We start from the raw sequence: 20,944 nt of genomic DNA on the forward strand, positions 1-20,944 counted from the left end.
TCAAAAGCAAAATAAAAATCACATTGAAGCTAACTGAAGGCCAGTAAACGTGAAACGGGCATTTTAAATCATAGACAGAAAATGATACCATGAACAAAACAAAGCACTTACCTAAATTAATGTCACCTGCTTTTGTCCTCAGGTGATTCCTACTCTAGTGGTACACTTGCAAGCACTCGTGTCACTCTCAATGAAGAACTTATTTGATGCCAAATATGAAAATGTTGACAAAGTTAACTTATTTACTATACTTATTTCTGTGGTTCCTCCCTCTCAGTGCCATTAAATAGTCTCAGGATCATATTTATTTTTGAACTCCTAATCCCCCGAATGAATTAAATATTTGAAAGACAGTAGAATATTTATCTTGAAAGATTATGATAATTTTCCCCTCTTTCTCCTCCTCCTCCAAAGGGGAAGAGAAGTTTGGGATGAGATAAGCAAAGAAGTACAATCACCAGATGACTAAATGAATGTTGGTACTATTAATGGGAATCAGGCTTTTCTCAAAGCAGGTCAAGAAAATTCTAAGATAATAAATAAATACCTGCTTATTTCTTCCTGTGTACACCCCTTCCAGTAACTCCCTTAAGCTTAAGAACAGGCATACCTATTACATCTTAGACTAAAGAGGACTCATTCATTCATTTATTTAATCATTTATGCAACAAATGTTTACTGAGTTCCTACTGTGTGCCAATCACATTTTAGGCCTTGGGAACATGTTGATGAATAAGATAGATAACTCCTGCCCTTAAGTTGCTTACTTTCTAATTCAAGTAAGGAATGTTCCACTCAGCATGTACTTAATTAAGCACACTAATAGCTTAGTGGTGTATTTTGGAGTTTGAATAGCTACTCATCCACACTGGAGAATTGGCAATTCTCTTCCTGCCCTGATTACTTCCCAGCCGTAGACTCTTTCCAGGGGTCTCCAAAGGAAAACAACTGTCCTGAGGATTAAGGTTTGCCCACTTTCTTGGCTTTATGAACCCTATTTCCTACCCAAATCCGGAAAAACTTAAGAGAGGTGGTTGCTTACAAAAATACAGCTATGATGAAATGCTATTTTGGAAAATTCTATTCCAGAAGTTGCTTATCTGTACATAATTTATTTGCTAATCCCTGCCTTTTTTAGGAGGTGCCTGCTGCAAGTATTTTTCTACTTTGATTACTCCCATAGAAAGGTAATTTTATACTCCCATATTTATCATGTGCTTTGGTGAACAAGCTAGCCCTACTTGTGTTGATAGCTACAAAACTATAGCAGCTAGTTCTCCTACATATCTATTAGTAAGTGTAACAGCTGAAGACCTTTCAGATTGTATGGTAGCATCTTCACAAATATTCTATCTTAGAGGGAAAAAGATTTAACAAAAAAAAACCTCATGGTTTGGAGATAAGGCTATGATTATCTTAAAACTATATAGATATCTAAAAATTTCAATTATATCTTTTTGGTATTTTTTTATTTCAGAAAAAAAGCTGTTTTATGTCGGAAAAGACAGAAAACAAAATCGTTTGGTAATTGTTTCAGAAGAAGAAAAAAAGAAAGTCCTAAGAGAATGCCATGAAAATGACACTGGAGCCCATCATGGCATATCCAGAACCCTTACTCTAGTGGAATCCAGCTACTATTGGACTTCTGTGACCAATGATGTCAAACAGTGGGTATGGCTTATGTATTTAGAATATTTTGAATAATGTCTTTGTAGTATATATCCAAAATTCATTTTTGCTCCAGATTAACTCTAGATATCACTTCTCATTAAGTACTTTTTGTCTGGGTAGTTTTTCTGCAAAACATTTAAAGGGAGTTTTATTTCCCCTCAAAAATCTTCTTTAAAATCACTGAAATATAATTTGAACTAGAACAAAGCATTATTTAAATATTTGAAAATACTCTGTTTAGATAGATTATCTAGAACCAGATTTTCGTCATTGAACTATCTTGTGTAGGCAGAATTTAAATGGGGCTGAAATTTCTTTGACCAAAAGTTAATCGTTACCTCTTTGATGGCAGTCATACAATCTTTTCTTGAGAGGAGAATATGTTCATTATAAGTCAGTCCCCACGTGTGTCTCCTCTTTTGTCCCTATATTGTCTTGACATAGAAAATGTCAAATATGGCAGAAACCCCAAACCAACTAATTGCAAAATCAAGTTGTGAAGATAATGAAATTAGTCTGAGTTTTGTAACTTTATAACCCATTAGGACCTCAACTTCTTCTAATAGAAAATTCACCTAGGAGTTCTGGGGTTCTTGCTGCTAGGTCAATTGATCCCTACTCTTTCTAGTGTGCTCCATATGGCAAATGATAGAAATTTCTTAGTATGTATGTGAGAACCCTTTAATAATCGTAATAGTGCATTTAAAAGACTGTCATTTCAGGCAAAAGAATTAACCCAACATTTAATTTAAAACTAAGTATCATTTGTGAGTCTGTGCAGGTATTCCAGAGACCTCAGTTTTTGTATTTGCCCTTAGAACCTGCCACACATTCCTTTACAGACATTCAATGAAATCTTTGTCGCATCTTTATCATTTGAAAAATGATTTTTGGAAATAAGGTTATTTGTGATGAGAACTAGTTTAAGTTAGAAAAGCTAGAAAATAAAAATTTTGATCAAAAGTAACTATAATGCAATAAGATCGGTTTAAAAATTTTGTTCAGGACTTGGTTTGAAAGTAGTTTCCAAAGTGTAATTCCAGAAATATGTTGAACAATGGCACCATCCATATGTTGATCAATTGATCTCTTCTCTTCTCACACAAATGAAAGCTCCATGACAGCATGGGCTTTGTTTTTGTTCATTCTCTTTTTCCAGGACCTAGAGGAGTTTCTGGCATCTATAAATATTGTTTGAATAAAGTTATATTTTAATGAATGTTACTGCATACATGAATGAATGAACTTAGTAGAGTGATAACTTTAAAAGAAAAAAATTTTTTTGGTTATAGAAATTATATACTCACATATTGATTTAAAATTATAGCAAACATGTTTTAAGATCTATTCATTTAATAAATATTTATTGATTGTAAACCAGAATTATGTTCCATGTGAATAAGACCCCTTAAGGCGGTCATTGAATAGTAGTAGCAAGTAATATTTGCTTATATTCTGAATAGGTTTTATTTTATTATGAGAATAGTCCAAAAGTTTCTCCTTCAAAACACAAAGTACCTATCAACCATTTCAAAGTCCAGATTTATAAGACTGCTTTTATTATATTGAATATATTAACATTTGTATACCTTTTCTTTATTGTATGCCTGTTTTATAGGTATATGCTTGTCAGCATTGCCAAGTGGCAAAAAATACGGTTATTCTAGCACCTAAACAGCACCTTCTCAAAGTGGAGAATCCATGGAGTATAGTTACTGTTGATCTGATGGGCCCATTTCATACAAGCAGCAGAAGTCATGTATATGCTATAATCATGACAGATTTGTTCACAAAATGGGTTGTGATTTTGCCTCTTTGTGATGTTTCAGCATCAGAAATTTCTAAAGCTATTATCAATATATTTTTCTTATATGGACCTCCTCAGAAAATAATAATGGACCAAAGAGATGAGTTCATTCATCAGGTAAGACAAACTACTTAGATCTAGGAGCATATTTTACTCACCTTTCAGTGAGCAGCGCAACTTATATGGTACTTAATAAGTTGAGATAAATTCCTACAGATATAGAGGTTTAATATTGTATAGGACAAAGGTAGTTGGACTGGAAATTAAGGATTTTAGTACTTACTGTGCCACTAAGTAATTGTAAACCTATCTTTAATTTTCTTCAAACTAAAATGAGGAGGTTGGACCAAAGAGTCTTTTTTTGCTTCTAGCTTAAAAATTCTATGATTGACATGTAGAGGGAGAATTGACTAAATGGAGAAATACAGTCTTGTTCGTGAATGAGAATCTTCAATATTGAAAGATACCAATTTTTCCCAAATCAAAATTAATTTATATGCTAATGGATTTCTAATCAGCATGAAAAAGGAGGGAGCATTTTCCTTTGCCCTGGCCTTTATCCGGATTAAAGTTAACCTGAAAGAATAAGCAGACAGGAATACATACAAAAATTCTAAAAAAGGAATATAACTACTATACTTAAGGCATATTATTAAATTTTTATAATTGACAGGGTACTGGTGTAAGAAAATAACCAGACTGTCTAGGTTCACAGCACCTTTGATATCTCAGTCCAAAAGAAATATTTAAACTGATACTTATCAAATAGTTAGGGCCTGTGCCAGGGGGTCCCTAAGGTTATCTCCAGGTTTTATAATTCACTAGGAGTCCTAGGAGGACTCAGCAGATGGTCATACTATGGCTAAGATTTATTATAACTAAAGGATACAAAGCAAAATCAGCAGACAAAAGGCTCATGGAGATAAGTCCAGGGGAAACTAGGAACAAGCTTCTAAGACATCCACTCCCAGTGTAATCACACAGGACATGCTCAATTCTCCCAGCAGAGTTATAGCAACCCATGTAAATTGTTGTCTACCAGGGAAGCTCACTAGAGACTCGGTGCCTAGGATTTTTACTGGGAGCTGATCACATAAGCACCAAAAATTCTAGATTCTCAAAAGAAAGAAGGTGTTCAGCATAAGCCACCTTGATTGTATAAACAGTTTAGGCACTGTGAGCCACCCTTAATCAGTTAGGGAATGGTGGAAACCCGCACGAAATCCAAGGTTCTAGACACCAGCCAAGGGCCAACTTTGTAAGCAGGACTTTCACAGGATAGCAGCCTTAGTTCTGCTATGTTAACTCTTTTTCTGCACAGGTCCAAACAACTTAGTATTTATGTCCTAACCACTTAGCCATTTTAAAAAATAGTAGTCATAAATTGAAAAAGATAATATTTTCATTTCATTCTTAAATAACCACAGTTAGTTACTAATGGGATGTGTATACCTGTTTACCACTGCTAAGCTTTTCAAACTTTGGAATCAGTTTGGACACTGCCATCCTCATTTCCTGTTTTGCATTGATTTTTATACAGTCATTGCTTTTTATCATAGCACCTGTCAAAAAACAGTTCTGTAAAGATACAACATCATCAAAAGGAATATAGTCTTATCTAATGTTGAAACCATAAACTACCTTAAGCTAGTAGTTTTCAAGGTGTCCAACAGATGTTAAGGAGGCCCTTTGGCACAGAGTTTAGTAACCATGTTTAAAATGATAGAGCTGGTATCACAAATGAGTGGAGTTAGGGAAGGATTATTTAATAAATTTGATTTAATTAACAGCATAGATAACAATTTTCTAATTATTTCTAGTTATTTCTATAATATGATTTTAAAATTACTGCATACCAAAATTGTTTTCAGGTAAATTAAAAATTTTGGTTTTTTTAAATGAAACAAAAAAAAAATACAATTGACTTTTTTTTTTCCAATCTCTAGAGACTGAGTTAACTTTCCAAGCTTAGGGAATAGTGGCATAAATTTAAATGGAAAAATCACCAACTTTGGCTGTTTAAAAATTAGAAATTTAGGGGCTTCCCTGGTGGCGCAGTGGTTAAGAGTCCGCCTGCAAATGCAGGGGACACGGGTTCGAGCCCTGGTCTGGGAGGATCCCACATGCCGCGGAGCAACTAGGCCCGTGAGCCACAACTACTGAGCCTGCACGCAGTAGGCTGAACAAAGAAGCAGAACAGAGAGGCCGCAACAAGAGAGGCTGCGATAGTGAGAGGCCCGCGCACCGCGATGAAGAGTGGCCCCCATTTGCCTCAACTAGAGAAAGCCCGTGCACAGAAACGAAGACCCAACACAGCCAAAAATATAAATAAATTAATTAATTTAAAAAAAAAAAATTAGAAATTTATATGTGGTAAAATAACCAAAACATACAGGCCAAGAAATAGGCCGACAAAAATAAAGCACATTCATGCAGGAAAGGGTTAATGCCTTTATTATAAAAGATTCAAACAAATTAAAAAATTTAGTCAATGGCAGAAACGTAATTCACAAGAGGGAATAAAAATAATAAATATGGAAAAATGTTCAAACCCAATAGTATGTAAATTAAGACCATTTTTTGTTTATCTAAATCAAGAAAAATAGTAGTAATACCAAAAATACCAAATAGAGTACAGATAAAATAATATAGCCTTACCTTACAGGTAGTATAGCAACTTGAAACTAACTCTTGTAAAGCAGTCTGCCAAAGATCCAGTAAGAACCATATATATATATATATATATATATATATATATATATATATACACACACTGATGAACGATCCTATTTCTAAGAATACTAAGGCGATTATCCAAAGTATAGAAAAATAGCTCTTTTATGATATTATTTACCACAATGCTATGTATATTAATGAGAAATAGGAAATGGCCTAAATATCCAAATAAAGTGTTTCAGAAAAATGTCAAGTCACGTGATGAAATATTTTGTAGTCAATAAAAATGTTGACAAAGAAAAGGAAATAACATGGACACTGATTAAAACATGTTCAGTTAAAACTCTGGATAAAAGATTTTATTACATATATTATGTATACATATTTTACATAGATGTAAAGAAACTAAAATAAAAATTTATATGGTTAACCATGGAGTTTTTAAGAGTAATGAGATTATAGGTTTTTTCCCTTAACTTTTCAGTTTATATGTTATCATTATGTTGCTTTTATAACTATTAGTGATTAAAATATACATAATCATCTGTTGTTTTGTGATATAAATTACTAGTGCTTAGCAATAACTAGTTCTCCTAGCCTTCCAAACATAGACGACTGTCCTAGCCTCTTGCAGGTGGGCAAGCCCAAGTAACACATCGGGGCAAAGAAGTTGAATGGATGAATGTGTGCCCCTTTCAGCCTGAGGTATTGAAAACTTCATCCTCGATTCTTCCTTCTCCCAGTCTTATTCTGTCTCTGGAGAATTAACTGCGTATTTCAGCTATTACCCTAAAGGGTAGTAGATTTTCTCTCATCCAGGATTTCTGAGGCACCTAGGTGCTTTGGAGAGACACCCTGGCCTACAGCTGACCTTGTCTGAGCAAGTAGTAAAATTTTTGAGTTAAACCACTGAGCCTTGAATGTGTTTTGTAACTGCAGTATAATGTTGCCTACCTTGACTGACATAGCAGTGGTCTGCAAAATGGGGTGTGCAAGACAATCTAGTTTGTAGGATGACAATATTAGAACTTTTGTTTATAATTTTTATCTAATAAATAAGAAAGAAATGAAGCTTTTACTAATAATATATAGAGATTGATAATAGCATCCTGAATCAACAAAGCAGATGATTGTGTGTCACACATGGTGTGGGAAGGTATCTTGGGAGAAAAGTGAGAATCTGCAACATGTGGGAATCCATAGTGGTTCCCTCACTCATTCTTTTGCTTTAGCAGCAGTAATTAAATTTATGGATATTGTCCAGTTTTTGCCAAACTACCCTTCATAGGATAGCTAGGTGGCTTAATTTTCTTGCAGTGAAACAAGATCATACGAATAATAATGCAATCACCTTTCAACCACAGGAAGATGATAGAGCTGACACAAGTAACTTCTAGTACTAGCTCTTTCACAGATACATTAATGATATAAAAATAAATGTGGACTAATCAGATCTGATAGGAAATTGGCCACCAAAATTCAAAATTATCAAGAAATCTATTTGAAATATTGTCTTACTTTCACCTTTATTAATGAAAAGCCTCATCCTAAATGCATATAGTACTTCAAGATACTAAGTAATGACAATATGAAACCATTATGAATCACCAGCAATCTTTCTAGTCATGTTTAAAGTCATATGATATATACATTATTGGTACTATGTATAAAATAGACAACTGATGGGAACATACTGTGTAGCACAGGGAACTCTACCTAATGCACTCTGATAACCTAAATGGGAGGGAAGTCCAATAGGGAGGGGATATCTGTATGTGTATGGCTGATTCATTTTGTTGTGCAGTGGAGGCTAACACAACATTGTAAAGCAACCATACTCCAATAAAAATTAATGTTAAAAAAAAAAAGTCATATGATAATCCAAGACTTTGAAAATTTTACCAAAAGTAACAATAAATGTTTATAAGCCTCTTTTCTGAGGTTTAACAAAAAAACTAAAAATCACATGTGATTAAGAAAATGTGTTCTTTTTGCTGTGATTTAAATGGCTTAAATATTATACAGCAGGCATAATCGTGACAAAATAAAATATTTTCTTTTGTCAGCATATACTGACATAGAAAACACTGCTAAAGTATTGAAATAAGATTTAGAACATTATACACAATGTGGGAGGTTTATTATAAAGTTGATGAAAGTACAGATGTTTCTAACATATCTCAGCTTAGAGCATTTGAGTATTTGTTAAATTGTTTCAATAAAATACACAAAGACCTTTTTATAAACCTCTGAAGAAAAGAGAATTAACGTTTGTAAAGGAAAAATTATTTCTTTAATTTTAAAAATGTGTCTTATGGAAAACTAAAATTCTGACCACTAATGGAATGTCTGGTTTGATGGGGAGAAAAAAAGGCTCTTGGGGTAAGGATATATAGGTAGCATCTCACAAATGGATTCACTGGATCAGTTCTAGGCAACCTCTTCAAACAAGTTGAAGCCTTTTCCAAAAGTCAGTCATTTTTAAAACCATTAATTATGACCTCAGATTGAGGCTGACCCAAATGATACCTATTTTCTGGGATTTCTTTTAGATTACTTTTGAATTAAAAGGAGGTGACCTAACATATATACAATGGAATACTACTCAGCCATAAAAAGAAACGAAATTGAGTTATTTGTAGTGAGGTGGATGGGCCTAGAGTCTGTCATACAGAGTGAAGTCAGAAAGAGAAAAACATACCGTATGCTAACACATATATATGGAATCTAAAAAAAAAAAAAATGGTTATGAAGAACCTAGGGACAGGATAGGAATAATGACACAGATGTAGAGAATGGACTTGAGGACACGGGGAGGGGGAAGGGTAGGCTGGGATGAAGTGAGAGAGTGGCACGGACTAATATATACTACCAAATGTGAAATAGCTAGCTAGTGGGAAGCAGCCGCATAGCACAGGGAGATCAGCTCAGTGCTTTGTGACCACCTAGAGGGGTGGGATAGGGAGGGTGGGAGGGAGACGCAAGAAGGAGGAGATATGGGGATATATGTATATGTACAGCTGATTCACTTTGTTATAAAGCAGAAACTAACACACCATTGTAAAGCAATTATACTCCAATAAAGAGTGGCCTTAATTAGTACATTTATTAGGTAGGAATTGTATTCCACTGCGAGTAACAGAGAACCCTTCTCTTCCCTCCAATATATAAACTCCAATAGGAGTTTACTTTATACTTAGGGAAGAGAAGGTCAGGCTCTCCAGGGTTGGAAGGGTAACTCTGAATGTCATTGGGAACCCATGTTTCTAGCATTCTGTTCCACCATCTTTGAGATGTGACTCTCAATCTTATGCTTACAATATGGCATGCCACAAATTCTACATTTCTGGCAGAAAGAAAGGGGAGGTTAATGGGCAAAAAAAGCTAGACCTAGCTGAGTCTGCCCAACAACTTTCACTTAAATCTTTTTGGCCAGTACTGTATCACTACCCCACTACTATATCACTACTATCTGACTACCCCAACTAAAAATAATAAGAAAAAATAGTTTGAGGTGTAAATAAGGTAGGAAAAATAAGTTAACAGGCTTATTCTTAGAAGTTTTCTAAACTCATTTTGACTTATTAGGCCCTGCCCATAATAAATATAACAACAAAAATAATAGTAACATTAAGAGTTATAAAGTGCTTACTACTTGCCAAGCACTGTTTTAAGTGCCTTATAAACATTTATTCATTTAATCCTCAAGAGAGTCGTGGGTAGGATTTTCCTCATTTTACAGATGAAGAAACTGAGTACACAAAGGTTTGGTGATTAGGCCAAGGTCATGTAGCTGTCAAGTGGATTATGTTAACTGTGTTTGAGAAACTGTCTACTGAATTAAAATGTTATCTGAACTCAGAGTTAGTGTTAAATTCTATTCTTCCATTTCCTTGCTGTATGTGTGTATCTGGCAAGGCACTTAACCTCCCAGAGCTTCAACCTCCCAGAGCTTCAGCTTCTTATCTTTAAAATGGGGTTAATAATATCTCATAAGATTTTTGTCAGGTATAATGACTGTAATGTAAAACATCAGCACATAGTAAGGACTCAATAAATGGTAATTACTCTTTTAAACAAAATATGTGTGTTTTCATAAAGACTGGCTATGGTCAAGGAAAAGGCAAGATTCAAATTCTTTTGCAACCTTTCAATCCAGGGAAAAATAAAATACAGATTTTAAAATCAGCTTTGTTTTTTGTATGTTTTTCAGATCAATGTAGAACTGTGTGAATTGTTTGGTACAAAGCAAATTGTAATTTCTCATGCCTCCCAAACTATTAATCCAACTGTAAGTACACCTAGCACAATCAAAACATTTCTTTCCAAACACTGTGCTGACTACCCAAACAACTGGGATGATCACCTAGCAGCTGTTTCATTTGCCTTCAATGTTACTCACTTGGTATGTACCTTTTTATAATCTGTACTTGTGAATTATGACTATTTCTTGGCTACATAAATGTTTTATTACAAATTGTTGTTTATTTTTCTTAATAGGAACCTACTAAAAATACACCGTATTTTCAAATGTTTAATCGAAATCTTTACATGCCTGAGACTTCAGATATTCTTCGTGAAGTGGATGGTAATAATACAAGTATGTTTGCCAGAATTCTAGGTGCAATTAAAGAAGCTGATAAAATAATGGAGAATAAGACAACTTCAGCGGGCCAGGTGATTCTATCTAATAGAAAAAAACTCTATAATCTAAAAATCTATAAAGTGATTTTTTTTTTTTAATTTCAGCACACACTCACATACATATGATATACCCTTAAACCAAATTTTTTCTATTGAATTCTGCATGTTTTGATTAAACAGTATGTTTATTAGCTGTGAAATTCTGAGAGACATTAATAGGAAAACTATGTGTTTTGGAATCAAGGTAGAGCTGAATTCAAATCCCTGGTCTTGCTTTCTAGTTGTTTAACTTGGGCATATTACTTTATCTCATATTACTTTATTTTCTTTATAAAGTTGAGGTAATAATACTGACTTTGAAATATTGTTTTAAAAACTTAAGTGGGATTCTTGCCTAGCTTTCAGTAGCATCTCAATAAGTAATCTTTTTATTATAATGTTATCTGTATATACCTTCAAGAAACTCTAGCTCTTTCATCCCTTTGTTCTTTTTGTTTTGTTTTTACACTTGCAGATGGAGAACAACAGTTTTGATGAACTAAATAAAAGCAAAATCATTGTTAAAAAGAAACCAAAACAATTAAATCCATTTCATCTAAAAGTGGGTCATGAAGTTTTAAGACAAAGGAAAAACTGGTGGAAGGATGGTCGTTTCCAATCTGAATGGGTTGGTCCTTGTGTCATAGACTATATTACAGAAAATGGATGTGCTGTTCTGAGAGACAACACTGGGACTAGACTTAAAAGACCCATCAAAATGTCCCACCTCAAGCCCTATGTAAGAGAATCCAGTGAACAAGGTAAATATCTGTCACTTCTCTACATTTTTACTTTCTTTGAATGAAGAGAGAAGTTAAAAATATAAGAAATCTCCCCCGCCCCGCACCCCTCCTTTGGTTAGTTTTTCTTTTCCCTTCTCATTTTTATAAAATTTTGTACAGTATTGGAGCCCAGGTAGTCTTTTTTATTAGCATGTGTCTTCTGGAACTGTCAGGTTTGTAAGAGATTTTATTTTGATTTCTAGTGTACTTTTCACACACTTTCCCACAGTTCATGTGGGAGACACTGAACGTGTTTCACAGAAGGAAGAATTATATCTTCATTATTTTCACTTTCAGAATATTTTGTCACTTTTAGCATGAAATGATAGTAACTAAGATAAATAATGCCAAAAACATACTGTCTGGAATTCTGTTGTGAGATAAATATATTAGGGGACATTTAAAAATGTGATTAATTTTTAATGTTGCATCTTAGTCACAGTCATGGTGGATGCAGGGGAGGGTGAGAGTGGGAGATACTCAGAATGCTATAAAGTGCCATTATAAGAAGAGGTAATAGCACACTGGACAAGGTAATACTTGCCTCAAAATGTGATTACGAATAGTCAAGATATCCTGATCTTCTCTATCCCTTTCTTTCATAGACTGGAGCTAAATGACATGGCTTTCAGATTAAATCTCACTTTATTGAGACTTTTATTTTGTCCTATTGTATGTGCTCCCTAGAGTTTCTTTGGGGTGGATAACTTAGAGGGAGTGAATTGGTACCTTAGCTAGTTAATTTTGTTTTTTCTGTAAAGAAAGATAAAGCATCAATATTATTTGAATCTGAGTAGCAATTAAGGAAGATACAATTTAGTACATTTTTAAACAATATAAACAACTGAGTTATTTAACAGGCGTAAGTAAATAATAATTACAAAAATGATGATCATAGATAACCCTCTTTCTTAGGATATGAAGCCCTTGGGGCTGCTTTGTAATAGCTCAACTCTGTTTCTGATCTGGGTCACAACTCTCATGTTAAAAGCTCTGAGTACCCTCCTTTCTGCTTATGGCAGAACCAGTTGCTCTAGTAGTAAACTTAGCTTGGACTGTTCCAATTCAGAAAGCTCACAGTACCTTCATTCTCGTTGTTAGAAGATAAGCACTTTTATTCCTTGTGCCTCTTCTTAGTTCTAAGCTGCCCTTTATGATTTCTCCCTTCTGCAAGTTAAGTAGGAACAAAAGATTATACAGGTGCATGTTGTCCTTTCTTCTTCTGTTGATTTTCCCCTTAATCTTTGGCTTTCAGGACTTGCTCCCTTCTAATGTGTTAACCTTCCTTAATTAATACGAAATCTGTGCTTAAAATGTTGCTGTATCAGGATCTGTTTCAACATTTTGCAATTTGCTCTTGCCGAAGAATTTCTTAAGGAGACCTAACATTTTGCTACTGCTGAATATTTCAGAATCCAATTGAATAGAACAATTTCTAAACAGAGGCAGTGCAATTTTTGCCTCATGCTTGAATTCTCTGCAGATTATTCTTCCAGTAATACAAAGGAAATTGCAGTATTAGTACTAGTGTATACATATAAGGAACCTGAGATTGATGGGTAAAATTGTTTTTTCTTATTAATCAAAGGAAGTACTAATCTAGCTATCCTAGAGCCTGGTTCTTGTTTACTCTTTGGTCTGTTTTTGTCTGTTTCTCTTATTTGTAGAAAATTCAAAATAAATGTGATTTCTATCACATATTTTCCTGAAAATCTTCACCTCAAAAGCTGATTTTAAAGAGTCTTTGAACTGAATTTAAACCAAACAAAATATCTTTGAATAGTCATCCCATTCTTTTGACATACATTTGAACAAGGTATAGCCAAAAGAACTATGAATTTGTCTGCATTGTTGCTCTTACCAGCATTGAGATTTCATAGCTGTCTTAAAGCCCACTGTACAAAGCAGATATGCTTCCATTGCGAACTTCTTATCCATTCTTATCTAGAACATAATGTTGAGGGAGCACATTCAGTACTAGGTTGACATTGCTATTTTAAGCAGGCCTATTTGCCTTTTTGTCTAGTTCAGTGCCAGGCACCTTTTCAAGACTGAGTATTTTAACAAGAAATTTTTTGACATACCATAGTGTCTCTTCATAATCGTAATGTTTCCCTTTGAAAGGAAAAATGTTATTGATCCATTATTCTATCTGACATAGATTTTGAGTAGTGTTGTTTGTTTTGAGTGGGAATTATTGTGATCAGTTTGTGTCTGCCTCCCCTAAAGGCTTTGGTCTGATTGCCCTTCACAGTTTGTGAAATGGTTTTTATTCTTTTATAAGTTTCCTATTGCTGCCATAACAATTTACCACAAATTTAGTGGCTTAGAACAACACAAGTTTATTATCTTACAGTTCTATACTTAGAAATCCAATGTAGGTCTCATTGGGCTAAAATTGAGGCATTGACAGGGCTGTGTTCCTTTCTGAAGGCTCAAGAAGATGGTGTTTCTGTGCATTTTCCACCTTCTAGAGGCTGTTCACATTGCTTGGCTGTGGTCCTCTTCCTCTATCTTAAAAGCCAGCAGTGGGGGTAGAGTTCTTCTCACATTACATCACTCCATCCTCCTATTCTTCCTTCCCCTTCCACATTTAAGGACTCTTATCCTTGGGCCCATCCTGATAATCCAGGATAATCTCCCTGGTTCAAGGTTGGTTGGTTAGCAACCATAATTCTATCACTACCCTAATTCTCCTTTGCCATGTAAGGTAACGTAATCACAAGTTTCATGAATTAGTACATGGCTATCTTTAGGGGTCCATTATTCTGCCTACCACAATTATGGTCTACACTCGCAAAACAAAATAAAGCTTAGTCCCTGTATTAGTATCAAGCCCATGAGCTTGACTTTATTATTAATACACAGTCATCAGTTGGTATCCACAAGGGATCAGTTCCAGGAGCCCTGTGGATACCAAAATCCGCTTGTGCTCAGGCCCCTTACATAAAATGGCATAGTACAGTACCCCCAACCTTTATCCCCTACCCCACCCGCACATCCATGGATCCGAACCCTGGGATATGGAGAGCCAACTGTAGTTTTAGCAAAGCACCTCCCTTTGGCCTCTAATTATGTAATCTCACAATTAAAAGTCATTCAGTTCTCTGTGTTAGTATTGGTTATCTGTTATGACAGTTATGTGGTATGTATCAAATTGTAGTTATTTGTTATTTTATCATGAGAAAAGATGTAGTAGTATGGCAACACATTGTAATAGTTTTAGGATATCAGGCCATGTATAGGATTAGTCAAGACACCTCACTTCACAATGAGAAAATTAATTATTCTGAAACCTTGTACTTTTCTTTCTATTTGAAAAAATAAATTAATCCAAATCACTCAGACTTTTCTGAGGCTTTGGTTTTAACTTATTTTTCTCCTTAGGGAAATTTTAATATTCTTAATCTCATTTTTTTTCTCTTTAAAACTAAATAAGAAAAAGTATGTCAAAACTGCTGATAACACCTTCCTGAAATGTCTTGAAAATACCTCTGCTTCTAAGAAACTAAAGACTTAAGTATTCAGTCCAGACAAAACTGAAATAATGCTCTCATCAAACATGTCATAATAGTAACTAAATCAATAGAATGAGAAAATTAAAATAATTAAATTCTATCGTGTAATGTGACTGAGTAGAAAAGTCCTTTAATATGGTTTTGTTTATCTCTCTGTCTTTTTATCTTGGATGCAAAAACTTATCTTGTTCTTTTCTATATCCCTAACTCAGGATTGTTCTAGATCAGTACTGTCCAATGAATATATGATGCAAAAACTATGTAATATATAATTTTAAATTTTCTAGTAGCCATGTTTAAAAAGTAGGTGAAAAAAATTTTAATAATATATTTTATAGTTACCCAATATATCTAAGATAGCATTATTTCAACATGTATGTAAGGCCTCAAAAATCTCCTTCTGGTAAGTCTTTGTTAATCTTTTTTTGAAGTTAAAGAGCATTTCTGTTGGGTGCACTAGATTTAGAACATAGTAGGAATTGAAACATATTTGACCTTTATGAATGAATGAGAATTTTGTTTTTTCCTACACAAAGAAGGCTTGAAATCTCCAGAGTAGTTTTCCATTGCATATAGAGTGATTTGTGTAGAATTTGCTGAGTATAATCTTTATTCTCTACAGTTTTATCACACTAAGTTACTTTAAAGTTTATTTAAAAGAAAGTGTGTGTGTGTGTGTGTGTGTGTGTGTGTGTGTGTGTGTATGTATATATATTCAGATATATATTGGTTACTTTCATATAGAAGCTGTCCTCTTACAAACAGGTGAGGTTGGTGAAGTCCATTTGTTTCTAAGTCTACTGTAATTAGGCGGTGCTTATGCTCAAGGTCTTTGAATGCATTTGCAGGAAATCAAAGTGATAACTTCTAAGAGCTTTACATCTATCCATAGTCTCCCTGTTGATACATGTTTACTGGACATATTTTACTACAATAGACCTGCTTTCTGTATAGAAAAAAATTTTTGAGACAGAAAACTTCCTTCATCAAAGATCTCTGCAAAGATCCAATTTGGAAATACTTTAAATGCTATATTGTAGCTGCTGTCACTAATACATTGCAGCAGTGTACCCTGAACCTATGAAATTCTTCATGGCTTATTAGAAAAATTTCATCAGCAACATTTTTACCATACCTAACCTTTTTAAGTTCTCTTTTAAATTACAACCTATCTTTCTCTAGTATTAACAAGCTAATAGCAGACTTTGATGTTGAAACTCTAGCACACATTCTAAAAGTGTTTCAATTTCACTGATCATTTTTTCTTCTTTCCTGCTACTCTTGGGCATAGCACTTCTCATGGGTTGCATGATTTTTTTATCTCTCAGAATTGTTCTCTTGTTCAGCAATTCATCCCCTACTAACATACAAAAATCATTTTCTTATCACCTTCAATTACCCATACTTTTATTTCCATCATAAGTATGTGTATCTTCTTAACAGCATTTTCAATCTAATTACTACTTTTGCATTAATAAGAATTGGTGGGGTTAAACTTAGAAAGCCTCTCAAAACTAAAATACCAAGTACACTTTGCCTAATGAAGAAGTAAATGGGCAAAACTAAATGTCCATACCAGCCCAAGTCTACTTATGCCATCTGTTGGGAGAGAACATAGCTTTGTTTGATTTTTTTTTTTTAACATTTTTTTTTAAAGTTTATTTATTTATTTATTTATTTTGGCTGCGTTGGGTCTTCATTGCTGTGTGGGGGCTTTCTTTTCGTTGCGGCGAGCGGGGGCTACTCTTTGTTGCAGTGCGCGGGCTTCTCATTGCGGTGGCTTCTCTTGTTGTGGAGCACGGGCTCTAGGTGCGTATAGTTGTGGCCCACAGGCTCTAGAGTGCAGGCTCAGTAGTTATGGCACACGGGCTTAGTTGCTCCACAGCATGTGGGATCTTCCCGGACCAGGGCTCGAACCCATGTCCCCTGCATTGGCAGGCAGATTCTTAACCACTGCGCCACCAGGGAAGTCCTGTTTGATCTTTTGATGTTTGTAAATTTAAAGTTCATAAATGTGTAACTTATAGGGTTGGAATAGATTCAGTTAGCTTTTCACATATTAGTATGAGGATGGGTAGGGTGGAATCATGTTTTGGGATATATTAGCAAATTTATCTGCTCTGAGAAACTTTCATTGATCTCTAATCTAAATGGGTAATTAATGTTCCTTTTGCTATTTCTTGAACTTAAAATTTGAGGATTCTTTAAGGTATTAAAATCTTTAAGAGAATCTGTTAAAGTTTTGGGAGAAAATCCAGAAAGAGAAGGCAGGGGTCCAGGAAGTTAATCAGCTGCGGTGGAATAGTCCCTTGTTGTAATGAATTAAAATATTATGTAGGGAGAAATTCTTTTATATAATTAACCTTTATTTATAAAGATGCTGCTGCTTTGCCATGTGTTTTTCATTTTAAGCATTTTTTTCCTCATAATGATGATAAATTTGCTCAAAATAGAATGAAATACTGACAAAGAAGATTGCTTGTCACATTTTAGTATGGATTTAGCTACACCTTAAAAGGTCATGAGCATTTTAATATTAAATTAGACTTAAGTAAACTAAGCTTTTTGGTCTAATTCGTTGTAGCCTGCCTACTTTCACATTCCTATTATATAAGCCTGATGCTAGGAACTTAATCTTCATTTTAGTTTATCATTTCATATTGTGACAATTTAATATTATTGCCCTAATATGGATTCTATAAAGACCGGGGAATTTTCTAAAGTTGTAAATGTAAGGACTTAACAATTCCATTTGTTAAAACATCTTTCATGACCCCGTTAATTCACCCAGAAATGCTTTGCAGAAGTATATTAAGAATATCATCAACATCAAAAATATAGTTTTATAACTTTTGTTTTTAATCTATACCATGATTCTCACCCCCTCACCCACACCTACCACCCCCTCCACCCACACCTACCAAACATAGGTCAAGAGAATACTCTGTAATGGCCAAATGGGAAAAGAATCCAAAAAAGAGTGGATATATGTGTATGTATAACAGATTCACTTTGCTGTACACCTGAAACTAACAAAACATTGTAAATCAACTATACCCCAATAAAAATTTTTTTTAATCCTGTAAAAAAGAAATCCCTTTATATTATTCCTTTTTTTTCAATTGGAAAAAAAAAAGTTTGGCTCTTTTAAAACCCTTGATCTTTCCTGAATTCTGTATGTATGAACTGTCAAATTCATATATCATTTTATTCATTCTTTGACATATTTATTTAGGAGATACGAGAACCCACCAGAAATTAATCTTGATAGTTAATTTGTATTACTTGGGATTTTGTTCCTCATTTAACAGTATTTAATTTTAAAGTGATTTAATTATAATTCTAAAAGGCAAACTTATGTTTCTTCTTTCAGACAGTCTTTATCTCTTACAAGGTTCAGTAGTGGCAGATCATGACTACATTGGAATGCCTGAAATTTCAGTTGGAGCATACCAAGCAAATATTCTGGTAGAAGATGCAAGTATTGGAGTAGTCGACAGTGAATTACTGACATCAAGCAAGGATCGTGAACTGTTAGAATACAGAAATGCCAAAATTTCTCCCTTGATAGACGATCATAGTACTCTTGAAAAGCAGACTTTTAGTCTCTTGGACTCTTCAAACCAAGTCCTTGAGTACTTAAGTTAGTGAACACCAAAATTCATTTAAAGTGCTTGTTTAGAAAGTATATCTTCTTGAATCTTGTTATCTTTTCCATTCAAAAAGGTTACTTAGAAAAAGTATCTTGACAAACTCTTAATGACTAAATCCTGAAGATTTATTTTATAACTATTTATTTATCTAAAGTTGTGCCTCATTTGAATGTCAGTGCATATATATATATATATAGGCAAAGGAAGTATATTACATAGATGTCATTTTTTCTTCTAAAAAGAGAACAGGCAAAGCATGCTTGCTTCTTAGGAAGTAAACTAAATTCTAGCTCAAAACTCTCAAAACTTTGTTTGATATTGGTACCATGTTTTCAGTTTTAATTTTTTTTTAATATTCCCCCCTTTTAAAAAATAAGTTTGAACTACCTAGAATTGTGTTAATAAATATCTATTAAATGTGATAAATGAAACCTCTTTCTGTGTCATTGGAACTTCTAAAAACAATATTGTAGGAAAAAATTTAGAGTTGTTTAATGGGCTCCTACAGTGTATTAGTAAGTTCACCTTGTTAGACAGGCTCAGGATTAGGATCTGAAACTATATATTGGTTTGAAAACATTTGTGCATTTCCATAGTATAAAAGTCAGAAGCATCCATTAATAACATTTTTTCTGCAGTCTTAAAGAAGCAAATAATAATTATAAAATAACATAGCAAAGATTTTAAACTATAATTTCTATGATAGTTATAACTTTGCTCAACAAATATTTGTTATAAAGCACTTTGAAGAATACTGTGGGAAAAATAAATGCTGTGTGTGCCTTGTCCCCAAGAGAGACGTACAGTCCAGTAGGGAATATAGATCATATAAGCCATGTACAACAGTAGTTACAAGTTATGTGCTAAGTTCCATAAGAAAAGTGCAAATAATATATTTAGGGAGGAAGAAAAGGAAGAGTTTATTTCTGGATAGGAAACTTAGGCTATTAATGGAAGAAGGATCTTTTGAGCTTGACCCTGAAGAATGAATAGGATTTGGTGAGAGGGTCCAAAAAATTAGAGGAGAAGAAATGCACAGAGACAGAAAGTATTGTAATGATTTACAGAAAGGCAGGGCTTTTTGTTGTCTACATTGTCTCAGGTATAAGGTGAAATGGTAAGGTATGGGGAGATAAAGCTGAAGGGGAAGTAGGAAACCTTGTGGAGGGCTTTGAATACTGTTAGGGGTTGAATTGTGTCCCCCTCCCTCCAAATTCATATGTTGAAGTTCTAAACCCTAGTACCTTAGAATGTGACCTTATTTGGAAACAAGGTTATCGCAGATATTGATTAGTTAAGATGAGGTCATATTGACGTAGAGTGGGGCCTAATCCAGTATGACTGATATCCTTACAAGAGGGTGAAATTTGGTCATAGAGTCAGGGACAATGCCATGTAAAGATGAAGGCAGAGATTGGGGTAATTCATCCACAAGCCAAGGAATGCCAGAGATTACCAGAAAACCACCAGAAACTAAAGGAGAGGCTTGGAATAGACTCTTTCTCAGAGCCCAGAGAAGGAAGCAACCCTGTCAACACCTTCATTTCAGCTTTGTAGGCGCCAGAACTGTGAGACAGTATCTTTTGTTTAAGCCACCAGGTTTGTGGCACTTTGTTACAGCAGCCCTGGCAAAGTAATATAAATACCTAGTTAAATTATTTTTTATTTTCTGAGAGCCATTGAATGTCTTTGTATAGGGAAGTGTCATCAGGACTATGCTTTAGGAAGTTTAATCTGGCAACTAGTAAAGAACTGATTAGAGGAGGAGAGAAGCAAAGCATGGAGGATTAGTTGTTATGACTTTGAAGTGATGATGAATAATAGGAACCTGAACTATTCTAGTAGCATTAGTAATGAATGGAGCATATCTCAAGATCTACAGAATATCTAATATTTTTTGCATCAATCATACTGAACAGTGGTATTGAAAATGGAAACCTGAGGTGAGGCATTACAGTTACTCATTTAAGAAAGGTTAAATTATGTTTAATATAGGCTAAAGGAAAAGTGATTGGAGGAAAGAAATCAAGGACTCCATGTTGTGCCACAGACCAAATGAATTCCAAGTAGAATTCCAGACAGAAACCTTAAGAAAACAGAAGCTAAACCAAGATGGTGGAGTAGAAGGACGTGCTCTCACTCCCTCTTGTGAGA

At 34.3% G+C, this 20,944-nt stretch overlaps 1 protein-coding gene across 4 annotated transcripts in view; it reads left to right on the top strand.

The window, feature by feature from the left end:
* The window catches only part of GIN1 (gypsy retrotransposon integrase 1), a 28,878-nt gene extending 9,657 nt beyond the window's left edge, over nucleotides 1-19,221 (top strand). For 2 of the 4 annotated variants that reach the window (XM_082458124.1, XM_082458126.1), the window contains 6 exons: nucleotides 1,478-1,671; nucleotides 3,290-3,595; nucleotides 10,368-10,559; nucleotides 10,655-10,831; nucleotides 11,313-11,598; nucleotides 18,511-19,221. In XM_082458124.1, coding sequence (XP_082314250.1) covers nucleotides 1,478-1,671; nucleotides 3,290-3,595; nucleotides 10,368-10,559; nucleotides 10,655-10,831; nucleotides 11,313-11,598; nucleotides 18,511-18,785 — 1,430 coding nt within the window. In that variant the 3' untranslated portion in view covers nucleotides 18,786-19,221. The remainder of the gene's footprint in view (nucleotides 1-1,477; nucleotides 1,672-3,289; nucleotides 3,596-10,367; nucleotides 10,560-10,654; nucleotides 10,832-11,312; nucleotides 11,599-18,510) is intronic. The other 2 variants (XM_082458127.1, XM_082458125.1) reach the window with 2 other exon arrangements.
* The last annotated feature ends 1,723 nt before the right edge of the window (nucleotides 19,222-20,944 follow it).

The sequence above is a fragment of the Balaenoptera physalus genome (assembly GCF_965194825.1).
Source record: "Balaenoptera physalus genome assembly, chromosome: 3".
NCBI lineage: Eukaryota > Metazoa > Chordata > Mammalia > Artiodactyla > Balaenopteridae > Balaenoptera > Balaenoptera physalus.